Source organism: Paralichthys olivaceus, chromosome 9, assembly GCF_024713975.1.
Source record: "Paralichthys olivaceus isolate ysfri-2021 chromosome 9, ASM2471397v2, whole genome shotgun sequence".
NCBI classification, from domain to species: Eukaryota; Metazoa; Chordata; class Actinopteri; order Pleuronectiformes; family Paralichthyidae; genus Paralichthys; species Paralichthys olivaceus.
Window position 1 is genome coordinate 15,065,672 of NC_091101.1, and position 19,283 is coordinate 15,084,954.

Consider the following 19,283-nt stretch of genomic DNA (forward strand, 5'->3'; position numbering starts at 1 on the left):
CTCGCGGATGGTAACAATGGATCGGGCATACCCACATTAGTTGGGATGGAACTAACTTCCAAGTCTCTATGACCTTCAGAAAAAAAGTTATTCAAGAATATCTTGATCTCCAATGGCTTCTCATCCCTAACCCTAACCCTAGTCACAACCCTAACCCTAACCCTAATCACAGCCCTAACCCTAACCCTAATCACAACCCTAATTGTAACCCTAACCCTAATTTCAAACCTAACCCAAATCACCTTAGGGTGAATAACTCCACGCTGCTTGCTCGAAACGTGCTGAAATTCGGTGTGGGTGTGTAGCAGGCTCCCCTTTATTAATCATGAAATGCCCAAGTCTCTATGACTTTCAGAAAAAAAGTTATTCAAAAATATCTTGTACTTTTGGTTTAAGATTTGGTGGTGTGACCCCTTCCGAAGGTCGTAGAAGCTCGCGGATGGTACCAATGGATCGGGCATACCCACATTAGTTGGGATGGAACCAACTTCCAAGTCTCTATGACCTTCAGAAAAAAAGTTATTCAAGAATATCTTGATCTCCAATGGCTTCTCATCCCTAACCCTAACCCTAGTCACAACCCTAACCCTAACCCTAATCACAGCCCTAACCCTAACCCTAATCACAACCCTAATTGTAACCCTAACCCTAATTTCAAACCTAACCCATATCACCTTAGGGTGAATAACTCCACGCTGCTTGCTCGAAACGTGCTGAAATTCGGTGTGGGTGTGTAGCAGGCTCCCCTTTATTAATCATGAAATGCCCAAGTCTCTATGACTTTCAGAAAAAAAGTTATTCAAAAATATCTTGTACTTTTGGTTTAAGATTTGGTGGTGTGACCCCTTCCGAAGGTCGTAGAAGCTCGCGGATGGTACCAATGGATCGGGCATACCCACATTAGTTGGGATGGAACTAACTTCCAAGTCTCTATGACCTTCAGAAAAAAAGTTATTCAAGAATATCTTGATCTCCAATGGCTTCTCATCCCTAACCCTAACCCTAGTCACAACCCTAACCCTAACCCTAATCACAGCCCTAACCCTAATCACAACCCTAATTGTAACCCTAACCCTAATTTCAAACCTAACCCATATCACCTTAGGGTGAATAACTCCACGCTGCTTGCTCGAAACGTGCTGAAATTCGGTGTGGGTGTGTAGCAGGCTCCCCTTTATTAATCATGAAATGCCCAAGTCTCTATGACTTTCAGAAAAAAAGTTATTCAAAAATATCTTGTACTTTTGGTTTAAGATTTGGTGGTGTGACCCCTTCCGAAGGTCGTAGAAGCTCGCGGATGGTACCAATGGATCGGGCATACCCACATTAGTTGGGATGGAACCAACTTCCAAGTCTCTATGACCTTCAGAAAAAAAGTTATTCAAGAATATCTTGATCTCCAATGGCTTCTCATCCCTAACCCTAACCCTAGTCACAACCCTAACCCTAACCCTAATCACAGCCCTAACCCTAACCCTAATCACAACCCTAATTGTAACCCTAACCCTAATTTCAAACCTAACCCATATCACCTTAGGGTGAATAACTCCACGCTGCTTGCTCGAAACGTGCTGAAATTCGGTGTGGGTGTGTAGCAGGCTCCCCTTTATTAATCATGAAATGCCCAAGTCTCTATGACTTTCAGAAAAAAAGTTATTCAAAAATATCTTGTACTTTTGGTTTAAGATTTGGTGGTGTGACCCCTTCCGAAGGTCGTAGAAGCTCGCGGATGGTACCAATGGATCGGGCATACCCACATTAGTTGGGATGGAACCAACTTCCAAGTCTCTATGACCTTCAGAAAAAAAGTTATTCAAGAATATCTTGATCTCCAATGGCTTCTCATCCCTAACCCTAACCCTAGTCACAACCCTAACCCTAACCCTAATCACAGCCCTAACCCTAACCCTAATCACAACCCTAATTGTAACCCTAACCCTAATTTCAAACCTAACCCATATCACCTTAGGGTGAATAACTCCACGCTGCTTGCTCGAAACGTGCTGAAATTCGGTGTGGGTGTGTAGCAGGCTCCCCTTTATTAATCATGAAATGCCCAAATCTCTATGACTTTCAGAAAAAAAGTTATTCAAAAATATCTTGTACTTTTGGTTTAAGATTTGGTGGTGTGACCCCTTCCGAAGGTCGTAGAAGCTCGCGGATGGTACCAATGGATCGGGCATACCCACATTAGTTGGGATGGAACTAACTTCCAAGTCTCTATGACCTTCAGAAAAAAAGTTATTCAAGAATATCTTGATCTCCAATGGCTTCTCATCCCTAACCCTAACCCTAGTCACAACCCTAACCCTAACCCTAATCACAGCCCTAACCCTAACCCTAATCACAACCCTAATTGTAACCCTAACCCTAATTTCAAACCTAACCCATATCACCTTAGGGTGAATAACTCCACGCTGCTTGCTCGAAACGTGCTGAAATTCGGTGTGGGTGTGTAGCAGGCTCCCCTTTATTAATCATGAAATGCCCAAGTCTCTATGACTTTCAGAAAAAAAGTTATTCAAAAATATCTTGTACTTTTGGTTTAAGATTTGGTGGTGTGACCCCTTCCGAAGGTCGTAGAAGCTCGCGGATGGTACCAATGGATCGGGCATACCCACATTAGTTGGGATGGAACTAACTTCCAAGTCTCTATGACCTTCAGAAAAAAAGTTATTCAAGAATATCTTGATCTCCAATGGCTTCTCATCCCTAACCCTAACCCTAGTCACAACCCTAACCCTAACCCTAATCACAGCCCTAACCCTAATCACAACCCTAATTGTAACCCTAACCCTAATTTCAAACCTAACCCATATCACCTTAGGGTGAATAACTCCACGCTGCTTGCTCGAAACGTGCTGAAATTCGGTGTGGGTGTGTAGCAGGCTCCCCTTTATTAATCATGAAATGCCCAAGTCTCTATGACTTTCAGAAAAAAAGTTATTCAAAAATATCTTGTACTTTTGGTTTAAGATTTGGTGGTGTGACCCCTTCCGAAGGTCGTAGAAGCTCGCGGATGGTACCAATGGATCGGGCATACCCACATTAGTTGGGATGGAACCAACTTCCAAGTCTCTATGACCTTCAGAAAAAAAGTTATTCAAGAATATCTTGATCTCCAATGGCTTCTCATCCCTAACCCTAACCCTAGTCACAACCCTAACCCTAACCCTAATCACAGCCCTAACCCTAACCCTAATCACAACCCTAATTGTAACCCTAACCCTAATTTCAAACCTAACCCATATCACCTTAGGGTGAATAACTCCACGCTGCTTGCTCGAAACGTGCTGAAATTCGGTGTGGGTGTGTAGCAGGCTCCCCTTTATTAATCATGAAATGCCCAAATCTCTATGACTTTCAGAAAAAAAGTTATTCAAAAATATCTTGTACTTTTGGTTTAAGATTTGGTGGTGGGACCCCTTCCGAAGGTCGTAGAAGCTCGCGGATGGTACCAATGGATCGGGCATACCCACATTAGTTGGGATGGAACTAACTTCCAAGTCTCTATGACCTTCAGAAAAAAAGTTATTCAAGAATATCTTGATCTCCAATGGCTTCTCATCCCTAACCCTAACCCTAGTCACAACCCTAACCCTAACCCTAATCACAGCCCTAACCCTAACCCTAATCACAACCCTAATTGTAACCCTAACCCTAATTTCAAACCTAACCCATATCACCTTAGGGTGAATAACTCCACGCTGCTTGCTCGAAACGTGCTGAAATTCGGTGTGGGTGTGTAGCAGGCTCCCCTTTATTAATCATGAAATGCCCAAGTCTCTATGACTTTCAGAAAAAAAGTTATTCAAAAATATCTTGTACTTTTGGTTTAAGATTTGGTGGTGTGACCCCTTCCGAAGGTCGTAGAAGCTCGCGGATGGTACCAATGGATCGGGCATACCCACATTAGTTGGGATGGAACTAACTTCCAAGTCTCTATGACCTTCAGAAAAAAAGTTATTCAAGAATATCTTGATCTCCAATGGCTTCTCATCCCTAACCCTAACCCTAGTCACAACCCTAACCCTAATCACAGCCCTAACCCTAACCCTAATCACAGCCCTAACCCTAACCCTAATCACAACCCTAATTGTAACCCTAACCCTAATTTCAAACCTAACCCATATCACCTTAGGGTGAATAACTCCACGCTGCTTGCTCGAAACGTGCTGAAATTCGGTGTGGGTGTGTAGCAGGCTCCCCTTTATTAATCATGAAATGCCCAAATCTCTATGACTTTCAGAAAAAAAGTTATTCAAAAATATCTTGTACTTTTGGTTTAAGATTTGGTGGTGTGACCCCTTCCGAAGGTCGTAGAAGCTCGCGGATGGTACCAATGGATCGGGCATACCCACATTAGTTGGGATGGAACTAACTTCCAAGTCTCTATGACCTTCAGAAAAAAAGTTATTCAAGAATATCTTGATCTCCAATGGCTTCTCATCCCTAACCCTAACCCTAGTCACAACCCTAACCCTAACCCTAATCACAGCCCTAACCCTAACCCTAATCACAACCCTAATTGTAACCCTAACCCTAATTTCAAACCTAACCCATATCACCTTAGGGTGAATAACTCCACGCTGCTTGCTCGAAACGTGCTGAAATTCGGTGTGGGTGTGTAGCAGGCTCCCCTTTATTAATCATGAAATGCCCAAGTCTCTATGACTTTCAGAAAAAAAGTTATTCAAAAATATCTTGTACTTTTGGTTTAAGATTTGGTGGTGTGACCCCTTCCGAAGGTCGTAGAAGCTCGCGGATGGTACCAATGGATCGGGCATACCCACATTAGTTGGGATGGAACTAACTTCCAAGTCTCTATGACCTTCAGAAAAAAAGTTATTCAAGAATATCTTGATCTCCAATGGCTTCTCATCCCTAACCCTAACCCTAGTCACAACCCTAACCCTAACCCTAATCACAGCCCTAACCCTAATCACAACCCTAATTGTAACCCTAACCCTAATTTCAAACCTAACCCATATCACCTTAGGGTGAATAACTCCACGCTGCTTGCTCGAAACGTGCTGAAATTCGGTGTGGGTGTGTAGCAGGCTCCCCTTTATTAATCATGAAATGCCCAAGTCTCTATGACTTTCAGAAAAAAAGTTATTCAAAAATATCTTGTACTTTTGGTTTAAGATTTGGTGGTGTGACCCCTTCCGAAGGTCGTAGAAGCTCGCGGATGGTACCAATGGATCGGGCATACCCACATTAGTTGGGATGGAACCAACTTCCAAGTCTCTATGACCTTCAGAAAAAAAGTTATTCAAGAATATCTTGATCTCCAATGGCTTCTCATCCCTAACCCTAACCCTAGTCACAACCCTAACCCTAACCCTAATCACAGCCCTAACCCTAACCCTAATCACAACCCTAATTGTAACCCTAACCCTAATTTCAAACCTAACCCATATCACCTTAGGGTGAATAACTCCACGCTGCTTGCTCGAAACGTGCTGAAATTCGGTGTGGGTGTGTAGCAGGCTCCCCTTTATTAATCATGAAATGCCCAAATCTCTATGACTTTCAGAAAAAAAGTTATTCAAAAATATCTTGTACTTTTGGTTTAAGATTTGGTGGTGTGACCCCTTCCGAAGGTCGTAGAAGCTCGCGGATGGTACCAATGGATCGGGCATACCCACATTAGTTGGGATGGAACTAACTTCCAAGTCTCTATGACCTTCAGAAAAAAAGTTATTCAAGAATATCTTGATCTCCAATGGCTTCTCATCCCTAACCCTAACCCTAGTCACAACCCTAACCCTAACCCTAATCACAGCCCTAACCCTAACCCTAATCACAACCCTAATTGTAACCCTAACCCTAATTTCAAACCTAACCCATATCACCTTAGGGTGAATAACTCCACGCTGCTTGCTCGAAACGTGCTGAAATTCGGTGTGGGTGTGTAGCAGGCTCCCCTTTATTAATCATGAAATGCCCAAGTCTCTATGACTTTCAGAAAAAAAGTTATTCAAAAATATCTTGTACTTTTGGTTTAAGATTTGGTGGTGTGACCCCTTCCGAAGGTCGTAGAAGCTCGCGGATGGTACCAATGGATCGGGCATACCCACATTAGTTGGGATGGAACTAACTTCCAAGTCTCTATGACCTTCAGAAAAAAAGTTATTCAAGAATATCTTGATCTCCAATGGCTTCTCATCCCTAACCCTAACCCTAGTCACAACCCTAACCCTAATCACAGCCCTAACCCTAACCCTAATCACAACCCTAATTGTAACCCTAACCCTAATTTCAAACCTAACCCATATCACCTTAGGGTGAATAACTCCACGCTGCTTGCTCGAAACGTGCTGAAATTCGGTGTGGGTGTGTAGCAGGCTCCCCTTTATTAATCATGAAATGCCCAAGTCTCTATGACTTTCAGGAAAAAAGTTATTCAAAAATATCTTGTACTTTTGGTTTAAGATTTAGTGGTGTGACCCCTTCCGAAGGTCGTAGAAGCTCGCGGATGGTACCAATGGATCGGGCATACCCACATTAGTTGGGATGGAACTAACTTCCAAGTCTCTATGACCTTCAGAAAAAAAGTTATTCAAGAATATCTTGATCTCCAATGGCTTCTCATCCCTAACCCTAGTCACAACCCTAACCCTAACCCTAATCACAGCCCTAACCCTAACCCTAATCACAACCCTAATTGTAACCCTAACCCTAATTTCAAACCTAACCCATATCACCTTAGGGTGAATAACTCCACGCTGCTTGCTCGAAACGTGCTGAAATTCGGTGTGGGTGTGTAGCAGGCTCCCCTTTATTAATCATGAAATGCCCAAGTCTCTATGACTTTCAGAAAAAAAGTTATTCAAAAATATCTTGTACTTTTGGTTTAAGATTTGGTGGTGTGACCCCTTCCGAAGGTCGTAGAAGCTCGCGGATGGTACCAATGGATCGGGCATACCCACATTAGTTGGGATGGAACCAACTTCCAAGTCTCTATGACCTTCAGAAAAAAAGTTATTCAAGAATATCTTGATCTCCAATGGCTTCTCATCCCTAACCCTAACCCTAGTCACAACCCTAACCCTAATCACAGCCCTAACCCTAACCCTAATCACAACCCTAATTGTAACCCTAACCCTAATTTCAAACCTAACCCATATCACCTTAGGGTGAATAACTCCACGCTGCTTGCTCGAAACGTGCTGAAATTCGGTGTGGGTGTGTAGCAGGCTCCCCTTTATTAATCATGAAATGCCCAAGTCTCTATGACTTTCAGGAAAAAAGTTATTCAAAAATATCTTGTACTTTTGGTTTAAGATTTAGTGGTGTGACCCCTTCCGAAGGTCGTAGAAGCTCGCGGATGGTACCAATGGATCGGGCATACCCACATTAGTTGGGATGGAACTAACTTCCAAGTCTCTATGACCTTCAGAAAAAAAGTTATTCAAGAATATCTTGATCTCCAATGGCTTCTCATCCCTAACCCTAACCCTAGTCACAACCCTAACCCTAACCCTAATCACAGCCCTAACCCTAACCCTAATCACAACCCTAATTGTAACCCTAACCCTAATTTCAAACCTAACCCATATCACCTTAGGGTGAATAACTCCACGCTGCTTGCTCGAAACGTGCTGAAATTCGGTGTGGGTGTGTAGCAGGCTCCCCTTTATTAATCATGAAATGCCCAAGTCTCTATGACTTTCAGAAAAAAAGTTATTCAAAAATATCTTGTACTTTTGGTTTAAGATTTGGTGGTGTGACCCCTTCCGAAGGTCGTAGAAGCTCGCGGATGGTACCAATGGATCGGGCATACCCACATTAGTTGGGATGGAACCAACTTCCAAGTCTCTATGACCTTCAGAAAAAAAGTTATTCAAGAATATCTTGATCTCCAATGGCTTCTCATCCCTAACCCTAACCCTAGTCACAACCCTAACCCTAATCACAGCCCTAACCCTAACCCTAATCACAACCCTAATTGTAACCCTAACCCTAATTTCAAACCTAACCCATATCACCTTAGGGTGAATAACTCCACGCTGCTTGCTCGAAACGTGCTGAAATTCGGTGTGGGTGTGTAGCAGGCTCCCCTTTATTAATCATGAAATGCCCAAGTCTCTATGACTTTCAGGAAAAAAGTTATTCAAAAATATCTTGTACTTTTGGTTTAAGATTTAGTGGTGTGACCCCTTCCGAAGGTCGTAGAAGCTCGCGGATGGTACCAATGGATCGGGCATACCCACATTAGTTGGGATGGAACTAACTTCCAAGTCTCTATGACCTTCAGAAAAAAAGTTATTCAAGAATATCTTGATCTCCAATGGCTTCTCATCCCTAACCCTAGTCACAACCCTAACCCTAACCCTAATCACAGCCCTAACCCTAACCCTAATCACAACCCTAATTGTAACCCTAACCCTAATTTCAAACCTAACCCATATCACCTTAGGGTGAATAACTCCACGCTGCTTGCTCGAAACGTGCTGAAATTCGGTGTGGGTGTGTAGCAGGCTCCCCTTTATTAATCATGAAATGCCCAAGTCTCTATGACTTTCAGAAAAAAAGTTATTCAAAAATATCTTGTACTTTTGGTTTAAGATTTGGTGGTGTGACCCCTTCCGAAGGTCGTAGAAGCTCGCGGATGGTACCAATGGATCGGGCATACCCACATTAGTTGGGATGGAACCAACTTCCAAGTCTCTATGACCTTCAGAAAAAAAGTTATTCAAGAATATCTTGATCTCCAATGGCTTCTCATCCCTAACCCTAACCCTAGTCACAACCCTAACCCTAATCACAGCCCTAACCCTAACCCTAATCACAACCCTAATTGTAACCCTAACCCTAATTTCAAACCTAACCCATATCACCTTAGGGTGAATAACTCCACGCTGCTTGCTCGAAACGTGCTGAAATTCGGTGTGGGTGTGTAGCAGGCTCCCCTTTATTAATCATGAAATGCCCAAGTCTCTATGACTTTCAGGAAAAAAGTTATTCAAAAATATCTTGTACTTTTGGTTTAAGATTTAGTGGTGTGACCCCTTCCGAAGGTCGTAGAAGCTCGCGGATGGTACCAATGGATCGGGCATACCCACATTAGTTGGGATGGAACTAACTTCCAAGTCTCTATGACCTTCAGAAAAAAAGTTATTCAAGAATATCTTGATCTCCAATGGCTTCTCATCCCTAACCCTAGTCACAACCCTAACCCTAACCCTAATCACAGCCCTAATTGTAACCCTAACCCTAATTTCAAACCTAACCCATATCACCTTAGGGTGAATAACTCCACGCTGCTTGCTCGAAACGTGCTGAAATTCGGTGTGGGTGTGTAGCAGGCTCCCCTTTATTAATCATGAAATGCCCAAGTCTCTATGACTTTCAGAAAAAAAGTTATTCAAAAATATCTTGTACTTTTGGTTTAAGATTTGGTGGTGTGACCCCTTCCGAAGGTCGTAGAAGCTCGCGGATGGTACCAATGGATCGGGCATACCCACATTAGTTGGGATGGAACCAACTTCCAAGTCTCTATGACCTTCAGAAAAAAAGTTATTCAAGAATATCTTGATCTCCAATGGCTTCTCATCCCTAACCCTAATCACAGCCCTAACCCTAACCCTAATCACAACCCTAATTGTAACCCTAACCCTAATTTCAAACCTAACCCATATCACCTTAGGGTGAATAACTCCACGCTGCTTGCTCGAAACGTGCTGAAATTCGGTGTGGGTGTGTAGCAGGCTCCCCTTTATTAATCATGAAATGCCCAAGTCTCTATGACTTTCAGAAAAAAAGTTATTCAAAAATATCTTGTACTTTTGGTTTAAGATTTGGTGGTGGGACCCCTTCCGAAGGTCGTAGAAGCTCGCGGATGGTACCAATGGATCGGGCATACCCACATTAGTTGGGATGGAACTAACTTCCAAGTCTCTATGACCTTCAGAAAAAAAGTTATTCAAGAATATCTTGATCTCCAATGGCTTCTCATCCCTAACCCTAACCCTAGTCACAACCCTAACCCTAATCACAGCCCTAACCCTAACCCTAATCACAACCCTAATTGTAACCCTAACCCTAATTTCAAACCTAACCCATATCACCTTAGGGTGAATAACTCCACGCTGCTTGCTCGAAACGTGCTGAAATTCGGTGTGGGTGTGTAGCAGGCTCCCCTTTATTAATCATGAAATGCCCAAGTCTCTATGACTTTCAGAAAAAAAGTTATTCAAAAATATCTTGTACTTTTGGTTTAAGATTTGGTGGTGTGACCCCTTCCGAAGGTCGTAGAAGCTCGCGGATGGTACCAATGGATCGGGCATACCCACATTAGTTGGGATGGAACCAACTTCCAAGTCTCTATGACCTTCAGAAAAAAAGTTATTCAAGAATATCTTGATCTCCAATGGCTTCTCATCCCTAACCCTAACCCTAGTCACAACCCTAACCCTAACCCTAATCACAGCCCTAACCCTAACCCTAATCACAACCCTAATTGTAACCCTAACCCTAATTTCAAACCTAACCCATATCACCTTAGGGTGAATAACTCCACGCTGCTTGCTCGAAACGTGCTGAAATTCGGTGTGGGTGTGTAGCAGGCTCCCCTTTATTAATCATGAAATGCCCAAGTCTCTATGACTTTCAGAAAAAAAGTTATTCAAAAATATCTTGTACTTTTGGTTTAAGATTTGGTGGTGTGACCCCTTCCGAAGGTCGTAGAAGCTCGCGGATGGTAACAATGGATCGGGCATACCCACATTAGTTGGGATGGAACTAACTTCCAAGTCTCTATGACCTTCAGAAAAAAAGTTATTCAAGAATATCTTGATCTCCAATGGCTTCTCATCCCTAACCCTAACCCTAGTCACAACCCTAACCCTAACCCTAATCACAGCCCTAACCCTAACCCTAATCACAGCCCTAAGCCTAACCCTAATCACAACCCTAATTGTAACCCTAACCCTAATTTCAAACCTAACCCATATCACCTTAGGGTGAATAACTCCACGCTGCTTGCTCGAAACGTGCTGAAATTCGGTGTGGGTGTGTAGCAGGCTCCCCTTTATTAATCATGAAATGCCCAAGTCTCTATGACTTTCAGGAAAAAAGTTATTCAAAAATATCTTGTACTTTTGGTTTAAGATTTAGTGGTGTGACCCCTTCCGAAGGTCGTAGAAGCTCGCGGATGGTACCAATGGATCGGGCATACCCACATTAGTTGGGATGGAACTAACTTCCAAGTCTCTATGACCTTCAGAAAAAAAGTTATTCAAGAATATCTTGATCTCCAATGGCTTCTCATCCCTAACCCTAACCCTAGTCACAACCCTAACCCTAACCCTAATCACAGCCCTAACCCTAATCACAACCCTAATTGTAACCCTAACCCTAATTTCAAACCTAACCCATATCACCTTAGGGTGAATAACTCCACGCTGCTTGCTCGAAACGTGCTGAAATTCGGTGTGGGTGTGTAGCAGGCTCCCCTTTATTAATCATGAAATGCCCAAATCTCTATGACTTTCAGAAAAAAAGTTATTCAAAAATATCTTGTACTTTTGGTTTAAGATTTGGTGGTGTGACCCCTTCCGAAGGTCGTAGAAGCTCGCGGATGGTACCAATGGATCGGGCATACCCACATTAGTTGGGATGGAACCAACTTCCAAGTCTCTATGACCTTCAGAAAAAAAGTTATTCAAGAATATCTTGATCTCCAATGGCTTCTCATCCCTAACCCTAACCCTAGTCACAACCCTAACCCTAACCCTAATCACAGCCCTAACCCTAACCCTAATCACAACCCTAATTGTAACCCTAACCCTAATTTCAAACCTAACCCATATCACCTTAGGGTGAATAACTCCACGCTGCTTGCTCGAAACGTGCTGAAATTCGGTGTGGGTGTGTAGCAGGCTCCCCTTTATTAATCATGAAATGCCCAAGTCTCTATGACTTTCAGAAAAAAAGTTATTCAAAAATATCTTGTACTTTTGGTTTAAGATTTGGTGGTGTGACCCCTTCCGAAGGTCGTAGAAGCTCGCGGATGGTACCAATGGATCGGGCATACCCACATTAGTTGGGATGGAACCAACTTCCAAGTCTCTATGACCTTCAGAAAAAAAGTTATTCAAGAATATCTTGATCTCCAATGGCTTCTCATCCCTAACCCTAACCCTAGTCACAACCCTAACCCTAACCCTAATCACAGCCCTAACCCTAACCCTAATCACAACCCTAATTGTAACCCTAACCCTAATTTCAAACCTAACCCATATCACCTTAGGGTGAATAACTCCACGCTGCTTGCTCGAAACGTGCTGAAATTCGGTGTGGGTGTGTAGCAGGCTCCCCTTTATTAATCATGAAATGCCCAAGTCTCTATGACTTTCAGAAAAAAAGTTATTCAAAAATATCTTGTACTTTTGGTTTAAGATTTGGTGGTGTGACCCCTTCCGAAGGTCGTAGAAGCTCGCGGATGGTAACAATGGATCGGGCATACCCACATTAGTTGGGATGGAACTAACTTCCAAGTCTCTATGACCTTCAGAAAAAAAGTTATTCAAGAATATCTTGATCTCCAATGGCTTCTCATCCCTAACCCTAACCCTAGTCACAACCCTAACCCTAATCACAGCCCTAACCCTAACCCTAATCACAGCCCTAACCCTAACCCTAATCACAACCCTAATTGTAACCCTAACCCTAATTTCAAACCTAACCCATATCACCTTAGGGTGAATAACTCCACGCTGCTTGCTCGAAACGTGCTGAAATTCGGTGTGGGTGTGTAGCAGGCTCCCCTTTATTAATCATGAAATGCCCAAGTCTCTATGACTTTCAGGAAAAAAGTTATTCAAAAATATCTTGTACTTTTGGTTTAAGATTTAGTGGTGTGACCCCTTCCGAAGGTCGTAGAAGCTCGCGGATGGTACCAATGGATCGGGCATACCCACATTAGTTGGGATGGAACTAACTTCCAAGTCTCTATGACCTTCAGAAAAAAAGTTATTCAAGAATATCTTGATCTCCAATGGCTTCTCATCCCTAACCCTAACCCTAGTCACAACCCTAACCCTAACCCTAATCACAGCCCTAACCCTAATCACAACCCTAATTGTAACCCTAACCCTAATTTCAAACCTAACCCATATCACCTTAGGGTGAATAACTCCACGCTGCTTGCTCGAAACGTGCTGAAATTCGGTGTGGGTGTGTAGCAGGCTCCCCTTTATTAATCATGAAATGCCCAAGTCTCTATGACTTTCAGAAAAAAAGTTATTCAAAAATATCTTGTACTTTTGGTTTAAGATTTGGTGGTGTGACCCCTTCCGAAGGTCGTAGAAGCTCGCGGATGGTACCAATGGATCGGGCATACCCACATTAGTTGGGATGGAACCAACTTCCAAGTCTCTATGACCTTCAGAAAAAAAGTTATTCAAGAATATCTTGATCTCCAATGGCTTCTCATCCCTAACCCTAACCCTAGTCACAACCCTAACCCTAACCCTAATCACAGCCCTAACCCTAACCCTAATTGTAACCCTAACCCTAATTTCAAACCTAACCCATATCACCTTAGGGTGAATAACTCCACGCTGCTTGCTCGAAACGTGCTGAAATTCGGTGTGGGTGTGTAGCAGGCTCCCCTTTATTAATCATGAAATGCCCAAATCTCTATGACTTTCAGAAAAAAAGTTATTCAAAAATATCTTGTACTTTTGGTTTAAGATTTGGTGGTGTGACCCCTTCCGAAGGTCGTAGAAGCTCGCGGATGGTACCAATGGATCGGGCATACCCACATTAGTTGGGATGGAACTAACTTCCAAGTCTCTATGACCTTCAGAAAAAAAGTTATTCAAGAATATCTTGATCTCCAATGGCTTCTCATCCCTAACCCTAACCCTAGTCACAACCCTAACCCTAATCACAGCCCTAACCCTAACCCTAATCACAACCCTAATTGTAACCCTAACCCTAATTTCAAACCTAACCCATATCACCTTAGGGTGAATAACTCCACGCTGCTTGCTCGAAACGTGCTGAAATTCGGTGTGGGTGTGTAGCAGGCTCCCCTTTATTAATCATGAAATGCCCAAGTCTCTATGACTTTCAGAAAAAAAGTTATTCAAAAATATCTTGTACTTTTGGTTTAAGATTTGGTGGTGTGACCCCTTCCGAAGGTCGTAGAAGCTCGCGGATGGTACCAATGGATCGGGCATACCCACATTAGTTGGGATGGAACTAACTTCCAAGTCTCTATGACCTTCAGAAAAAAAGTTATTCAAGAATATCTTGATCTCCAATGGCTTCTCATCCCTAACCCTAACCCTAGTCACAACCCTAACCCTAATCACAGCCCTAACCCTAACCCTAATCACAACCCTAATTGTAACCCTAACCCTAATTTCAAACCTAACCCATATCACCTTAGGGTGAATAACTCCACGCTGCTTGCTCGAAACGTGCTGAAATTCGGTGTGGGTGTGTAGCAGGCTCCCCTTTATTAATCATGAAATGCCCAAGTCTCTATGACTTTCAGAAAAAAAGTTATTCAAAAATATCTTGTACTTTTGGTTTAAGATTTGGTGGTGTGACCCCTTCCGAAGGTCGTAGAAGCTCGCGGATGGTACCAATGGATCGGGCATACCCACATTAGTTGGGATGGAACTAACTTCCAAGTCTCTATGACCTTCAGAAAAAAAGTTATTCAAGAATATCTTGATCTCCAATGGCTTCTCATCCCTAACCCTAACCCTAGTCACAACCCTAACCCTAATCACAGCCCTAACCCTAACCCTAATCACAACCCTAATTGTAACCCTAACCCTAATTTCAAACCTAACCCATATCACCTTAGGGTGAATAACTCCACGCTGCTTGCTCGAAACGTGCTGAAATTCGGTGTGGGTGTGTAGCAGGCTCCCCTTTATTAATCATGAAATGCCCAAGTCTCTATGACTTTCAGAAATAAAGTAATTTAAAATATCTTGTACTTATGAGACGCGGGCCAATTACAGGATGATATTTTGTACTTGACATCAAAGTTTAGTGTCTGCGCGTTTTTCTCAAACACACCTTTTTGTCGAGTCGTTGCACGGGCCGAGCTTGACCTGACAGCTTCTGGTGGCGTTTGTTGTCATGTTAGCCAAAGCGAATTAGAAGCGTTAGTCACTTGATTGAAACGCTCCAGGGGATACAGTAGAAGTATTCAGTAAGCATTGCGTATACCCACTTCTAAACCCCCCCTGATGCCCACCATTCAGTAGTATCTGCCAGCCAAATTACCAATTTTTTTCCTAGGATGGTGAAACCATTACCCACACTACTCTGCCTCTAATGTATATGCCCAGCTGCACCCAGACTCTACCTCCAGCGGCCCCCAGGTAAATTGAGTTTGCGACCCCTGATGTAAAGCATATTGAGGATGGGCTTTGTTCTTCAAGTTTATAAATTTGCTTTAACATAAAAAAAATATCTAGGGCAGTACGTGTAGACACTTTGTAATGGTGTAATTAAGAAACTGAAAACTATGTCCTCCTGACTGCCATGTAGAGAAAAAAGAAGAGATTACACAGAGATTAAATGATCTTATTATGAGTGAGACGATACTCACCCTCCAATGAAATCTTTGATTCCCTAAAAAAGAGCAGATCACAACAGGCCAGGGTTTAACAAAAACTTCAGTCTCTGCAGAAATATGCAGATAAGATCTCTGGAACTATTACATTACTCGGTTTCATGCAACTGACTTGATGTTTTTTCAGTTTATCTAAAGAAAGATTGATGCATGTCTATTCATCATTCTTCTCCTCCTCCACTTACCTTGAGCTGCTCTGGGTTCTCCTCCTCCCTCAGCTTGATGCAAAGCTGATTGGCCGTACTCTCCAGCTCGCTGATTTGCTCTGTCGCTTGAGTGAGCGCCTCCTCCAGCTGGTTTAGCTTCTCCTGTTTCTGTTTTTGCAGTTTCTCCTTTATGCGCTCTTCCTCCTCCAGGAGGAACTCCCTGAGGCGACCAAACTCCGCAGAGACCAGGTCCTCCAGATCTGACTCTCGCTCCTGAAACACAGGGAGGACTGCGGTCAACAAAAACTAAATGCTCTATTTTGTTTGTCTTAAAAATGTAACTTCTTATTTCTGTGAACTGTTCTTTGAATGACAATCTGTGTAAATGATCAGTCAACCATCCAAGAATAACAAAGTACATGTACTTGTTTACATTTCATAATTTTCATCATCTGTACTTAATTTATTTTATTGTTTATTTATTTACACGTTATTTTTTTGGGCACTTTTCACTTTTACTCCACTTATCAGTAAATATCTGTACCTTCTACTCCACTACATTATTTACAATGCAGTGTGTTAGCAGCATTCTTTATTAATATGACAGAGTCTGTGCTATTATTATAACAAATAAAAATATGATATACATACATTAGGGAATAGACTACACTCGACGTATATTTACTTTTCAATAAGTAATTTAAAAGCAAGTAATTAATTTTTTTACTAAGTAGAGATGTTTATGTGGACATTTTTCTCCCTCTACCTTTGCTAAAAACATTAAAATGATTTATAGGTGTGTTCCAAATCACACAGGGTGAAATCTTTCAGCATGTTACACTGACTGAGTCACAGTATTAAGTATTTTACAGTGGCTGTTTGTCTTGAATGAATCATGTCTATGAATAATATTATATAGAGCAAATACCATTTGTCTGGATGTGGCAACAAAACAGAACTCACATGTGTCACCATCACTTAACAAACACACATGCAGGGAGAGAAATTTCCAGGAAAGGCATATTGACAAACTTCCTCTCAACCTCGCTCAACCACATCCTGTTGCATACTGACAGAGATGCACAGAAGTGAAAATGTGTGAGTGTGCATGTAAACTGGGTCAAGCAGACAGACAGGAAAACATACACACTGAGAGACAGACAGGAAAGAGAAAGAGGACATGCACAGACGTGTAGTTTTTTGCAGCATAAACACTCCACTTTGAGCTCACATCTTGGCTTAACACACACAAACACACAAACACACACACACACTTTAAGTAAAGGCTGAAGTGCTACCAGACCTAATTCCTGTTGGCTATCTCTCTTTTTTAAGTGCATGTGTGTTCCCGTGTGACTTCCCCTGTCAAAAATGTGAACGTGAGAAAGGTAAACACGATGTGACGTGTGTGAATGTTTATGAACCACCTGCTATATTTTAGAACCAGCCCTCAGGCATTTGCAAAACTTGAGAATCTCCACGTCTGATGAATGTGTCGCTGAGTAACAACCTGTTGTGTCACCAGCATTCGTAACAAAGAGAGTCACAGTCATTCACTGGTAGAGGTGTAGAAAATCAGGTGAACATTGCCAAGCTATACTGGTTCTATCACAACACACACACACACACACACACACACACACACACACACACACACACACACACACACACACGTTGGTATACCTTAATGACGAGGATCTTTTCCTTGGTCTGTTGTTGGAAGAGCATGGCCTCCTCTGTCTGTAGCTGGACCCTCTCCAGAGCCACAGACAGTTTATCCTGTTGGTGAGCAGAAGAAATAGACAATCACATGTGAAACAGGGTTTAAAAGCTCTGTAAACTAGATTATACTTAAACGAGGAGTTAATTTGATCTGTGCCGCTCGGAACAACAACAACAACAACATCATCTTTAATGGGACTCATATGATTCTGACCCCGGCTGAATGGGAATTCACCGCCCTGGGAAACATGTCAAAGAGACACATAGAGGCCTCAGACAGTGTGTGATGATGGTCACAGTGTGGGGAGGTTTTCAGAGCTCACACTGACCCGCTGAATTCCTCCAAAACACAAAAATGCTTAGAGGCCGCAGTGGAAAACACAGAGTCTGCTCTCAAAAACAACTTCCATGTCATAAATCACGCTCAGTGAAAGTAACATCTGTTAACACCAGAGCAGTCGTAGATGCAAATACTATAAAAAGTCAAGAGGAAACTGCAGCTGTGATTTGACTTTTAGGAGTTTTTGACAAACTTCACCATTTTTTCCATGAACAGAAAGAGGGAGGTTACATGACCAATCTGTAAAGCTCCAGTTGTTAACAAATATCAGAAATGAATAAAATAAAGATAGAGAATAAGTTTTGTTCTACTGGAACGATCACTCACTGTGGTCCCATAATAACATCTGCATTCATCATCTGATCTGAGAAAGTGGTCTGGTGTAAGGTTTTGGTGGTTCACAGACTAGGAAGCTGACATTTCCTGTGTTAGACACCTTGTGTTTAAAATGTGAGAAGAGAGGAACGTGTCCATGAGACAGAGGCCTACCTTGTAGTTTTCAAAGGCCTCAGTAATGGGAATGACATTATGGGTCTTGTGGTCCCGGGACATGCCGCACACCAGGCAGATGGGGAGCTGGTCGTCCTCACAGTAGAGCTTCAGCTTCTCCTCATGCTCCTCGCACATATCCATGCCCAGTCGCGGCCAGTGCCCTATGGAGGAGGCCACGCTGCTCATGCTGGACCCGGGCTCCCGTTCCTCCGGCTCCTCCAGGGAGCGCTCCGGGTCCCACCCAGGTATCCCCGCGACCGCGTCCATGGCGCTGGCTCTGCGCACACTGTCCACGACGTTGCACAGGAGCGAGTTGGGCCGCAGCTTGCGTGAACAAGACTTTCTGCACTTGGGACAGCTCGACAGCTCGTCCGCTTTGGCCTCCCAGCACTGGATGATGCACACCTTGCAGAAGTGGTGTCCGCAGTCAAGGATCACCGGTTCCCGGAACAGCTCCAAACACACCGGGCAGGTCAGCTCCGACTGGAGTTCGTCAAGCGCGTTGGGCTCCGCCATTCTCAGCAGAGCGCATAGTCCTGAGATTCGAGAAAAAAAAAACAACGTCTGATTGCAACTGAGGACAAGTAAAGACTAGACCGCAGCTCTTCCGTTCTCACACAGAGAGGGAGTGGTCTGAGGCTGACAGCGGAGACGGAAGAGACGGAGGAGACGCGCAGTCTCCAGTCACCTGTCTGCTGAACGAGCTGCAGCTCCGGGCCAAGACGCACGGTCTGTGCCCGCAGCCAAACTCAAAGAGAAGCTCAACAGGCGGCCACAGTTGTTTTGGGCGGCTGTGGCTCAGAAGGTAGGACAGCTCGTCCACTCCCCAGATGGTTTTTGGTTCAATTCCTGGTTCCTCCAGTTTGAATTTGGACCAGACACTGAACCCCAAAATACACAGTATATTATTATGTATATTCATATAATATATATATAATATACATTCATACTGTGTATGAATATATGGGTG

The 19,283-nt window shown here is 43.1% G+C and overlaps 1 protein-coding gene across 2 annotated transcripts in view; it reads right to left on the reverse strand.

The window, feature by feature from the left end:
* The window catches only part of LOC109642290 (zinc-binding protein A33-like), a 45,595-nt gene extending 26,524 nt beyond the window's left edge, over positions 1 to 19,071 (reverse strand). Inside the window, exons 1-4 of one of the 2 annotated variants that reach the window (XM_069531801.1) lie at positions 18,311 to 19,071; positions 17,443 to 17,538; positions 15,799 to 16,032; positions 15,590 to 15,612 (exon numbers count right to left, since the gene is read on the reverse strand). In XM_069531801.1, coding sequence (XP_069387902.1) covers positions 15,590 to 15,612; positions 15,799 to 16,032; positions 17,443 to 17,538; positions 18,311 to 18,829 — 872 coding nt within the window. In that variant the 5' untranslated portion in view covers positions 18,830 to 19,071. The remainder of the gene's footprint in view (positions 1 to 15,589; positions 15,613 to 15,798; positions 16,033 to 17,442; positions 17,539 to 18,310) is intronic. The other variant, XM_069531800.1, reaches the window with a different exon arrangement.
* Between the last annotated feature and the right edge of the window lie 212 nt (positions 19,072 to 19,283).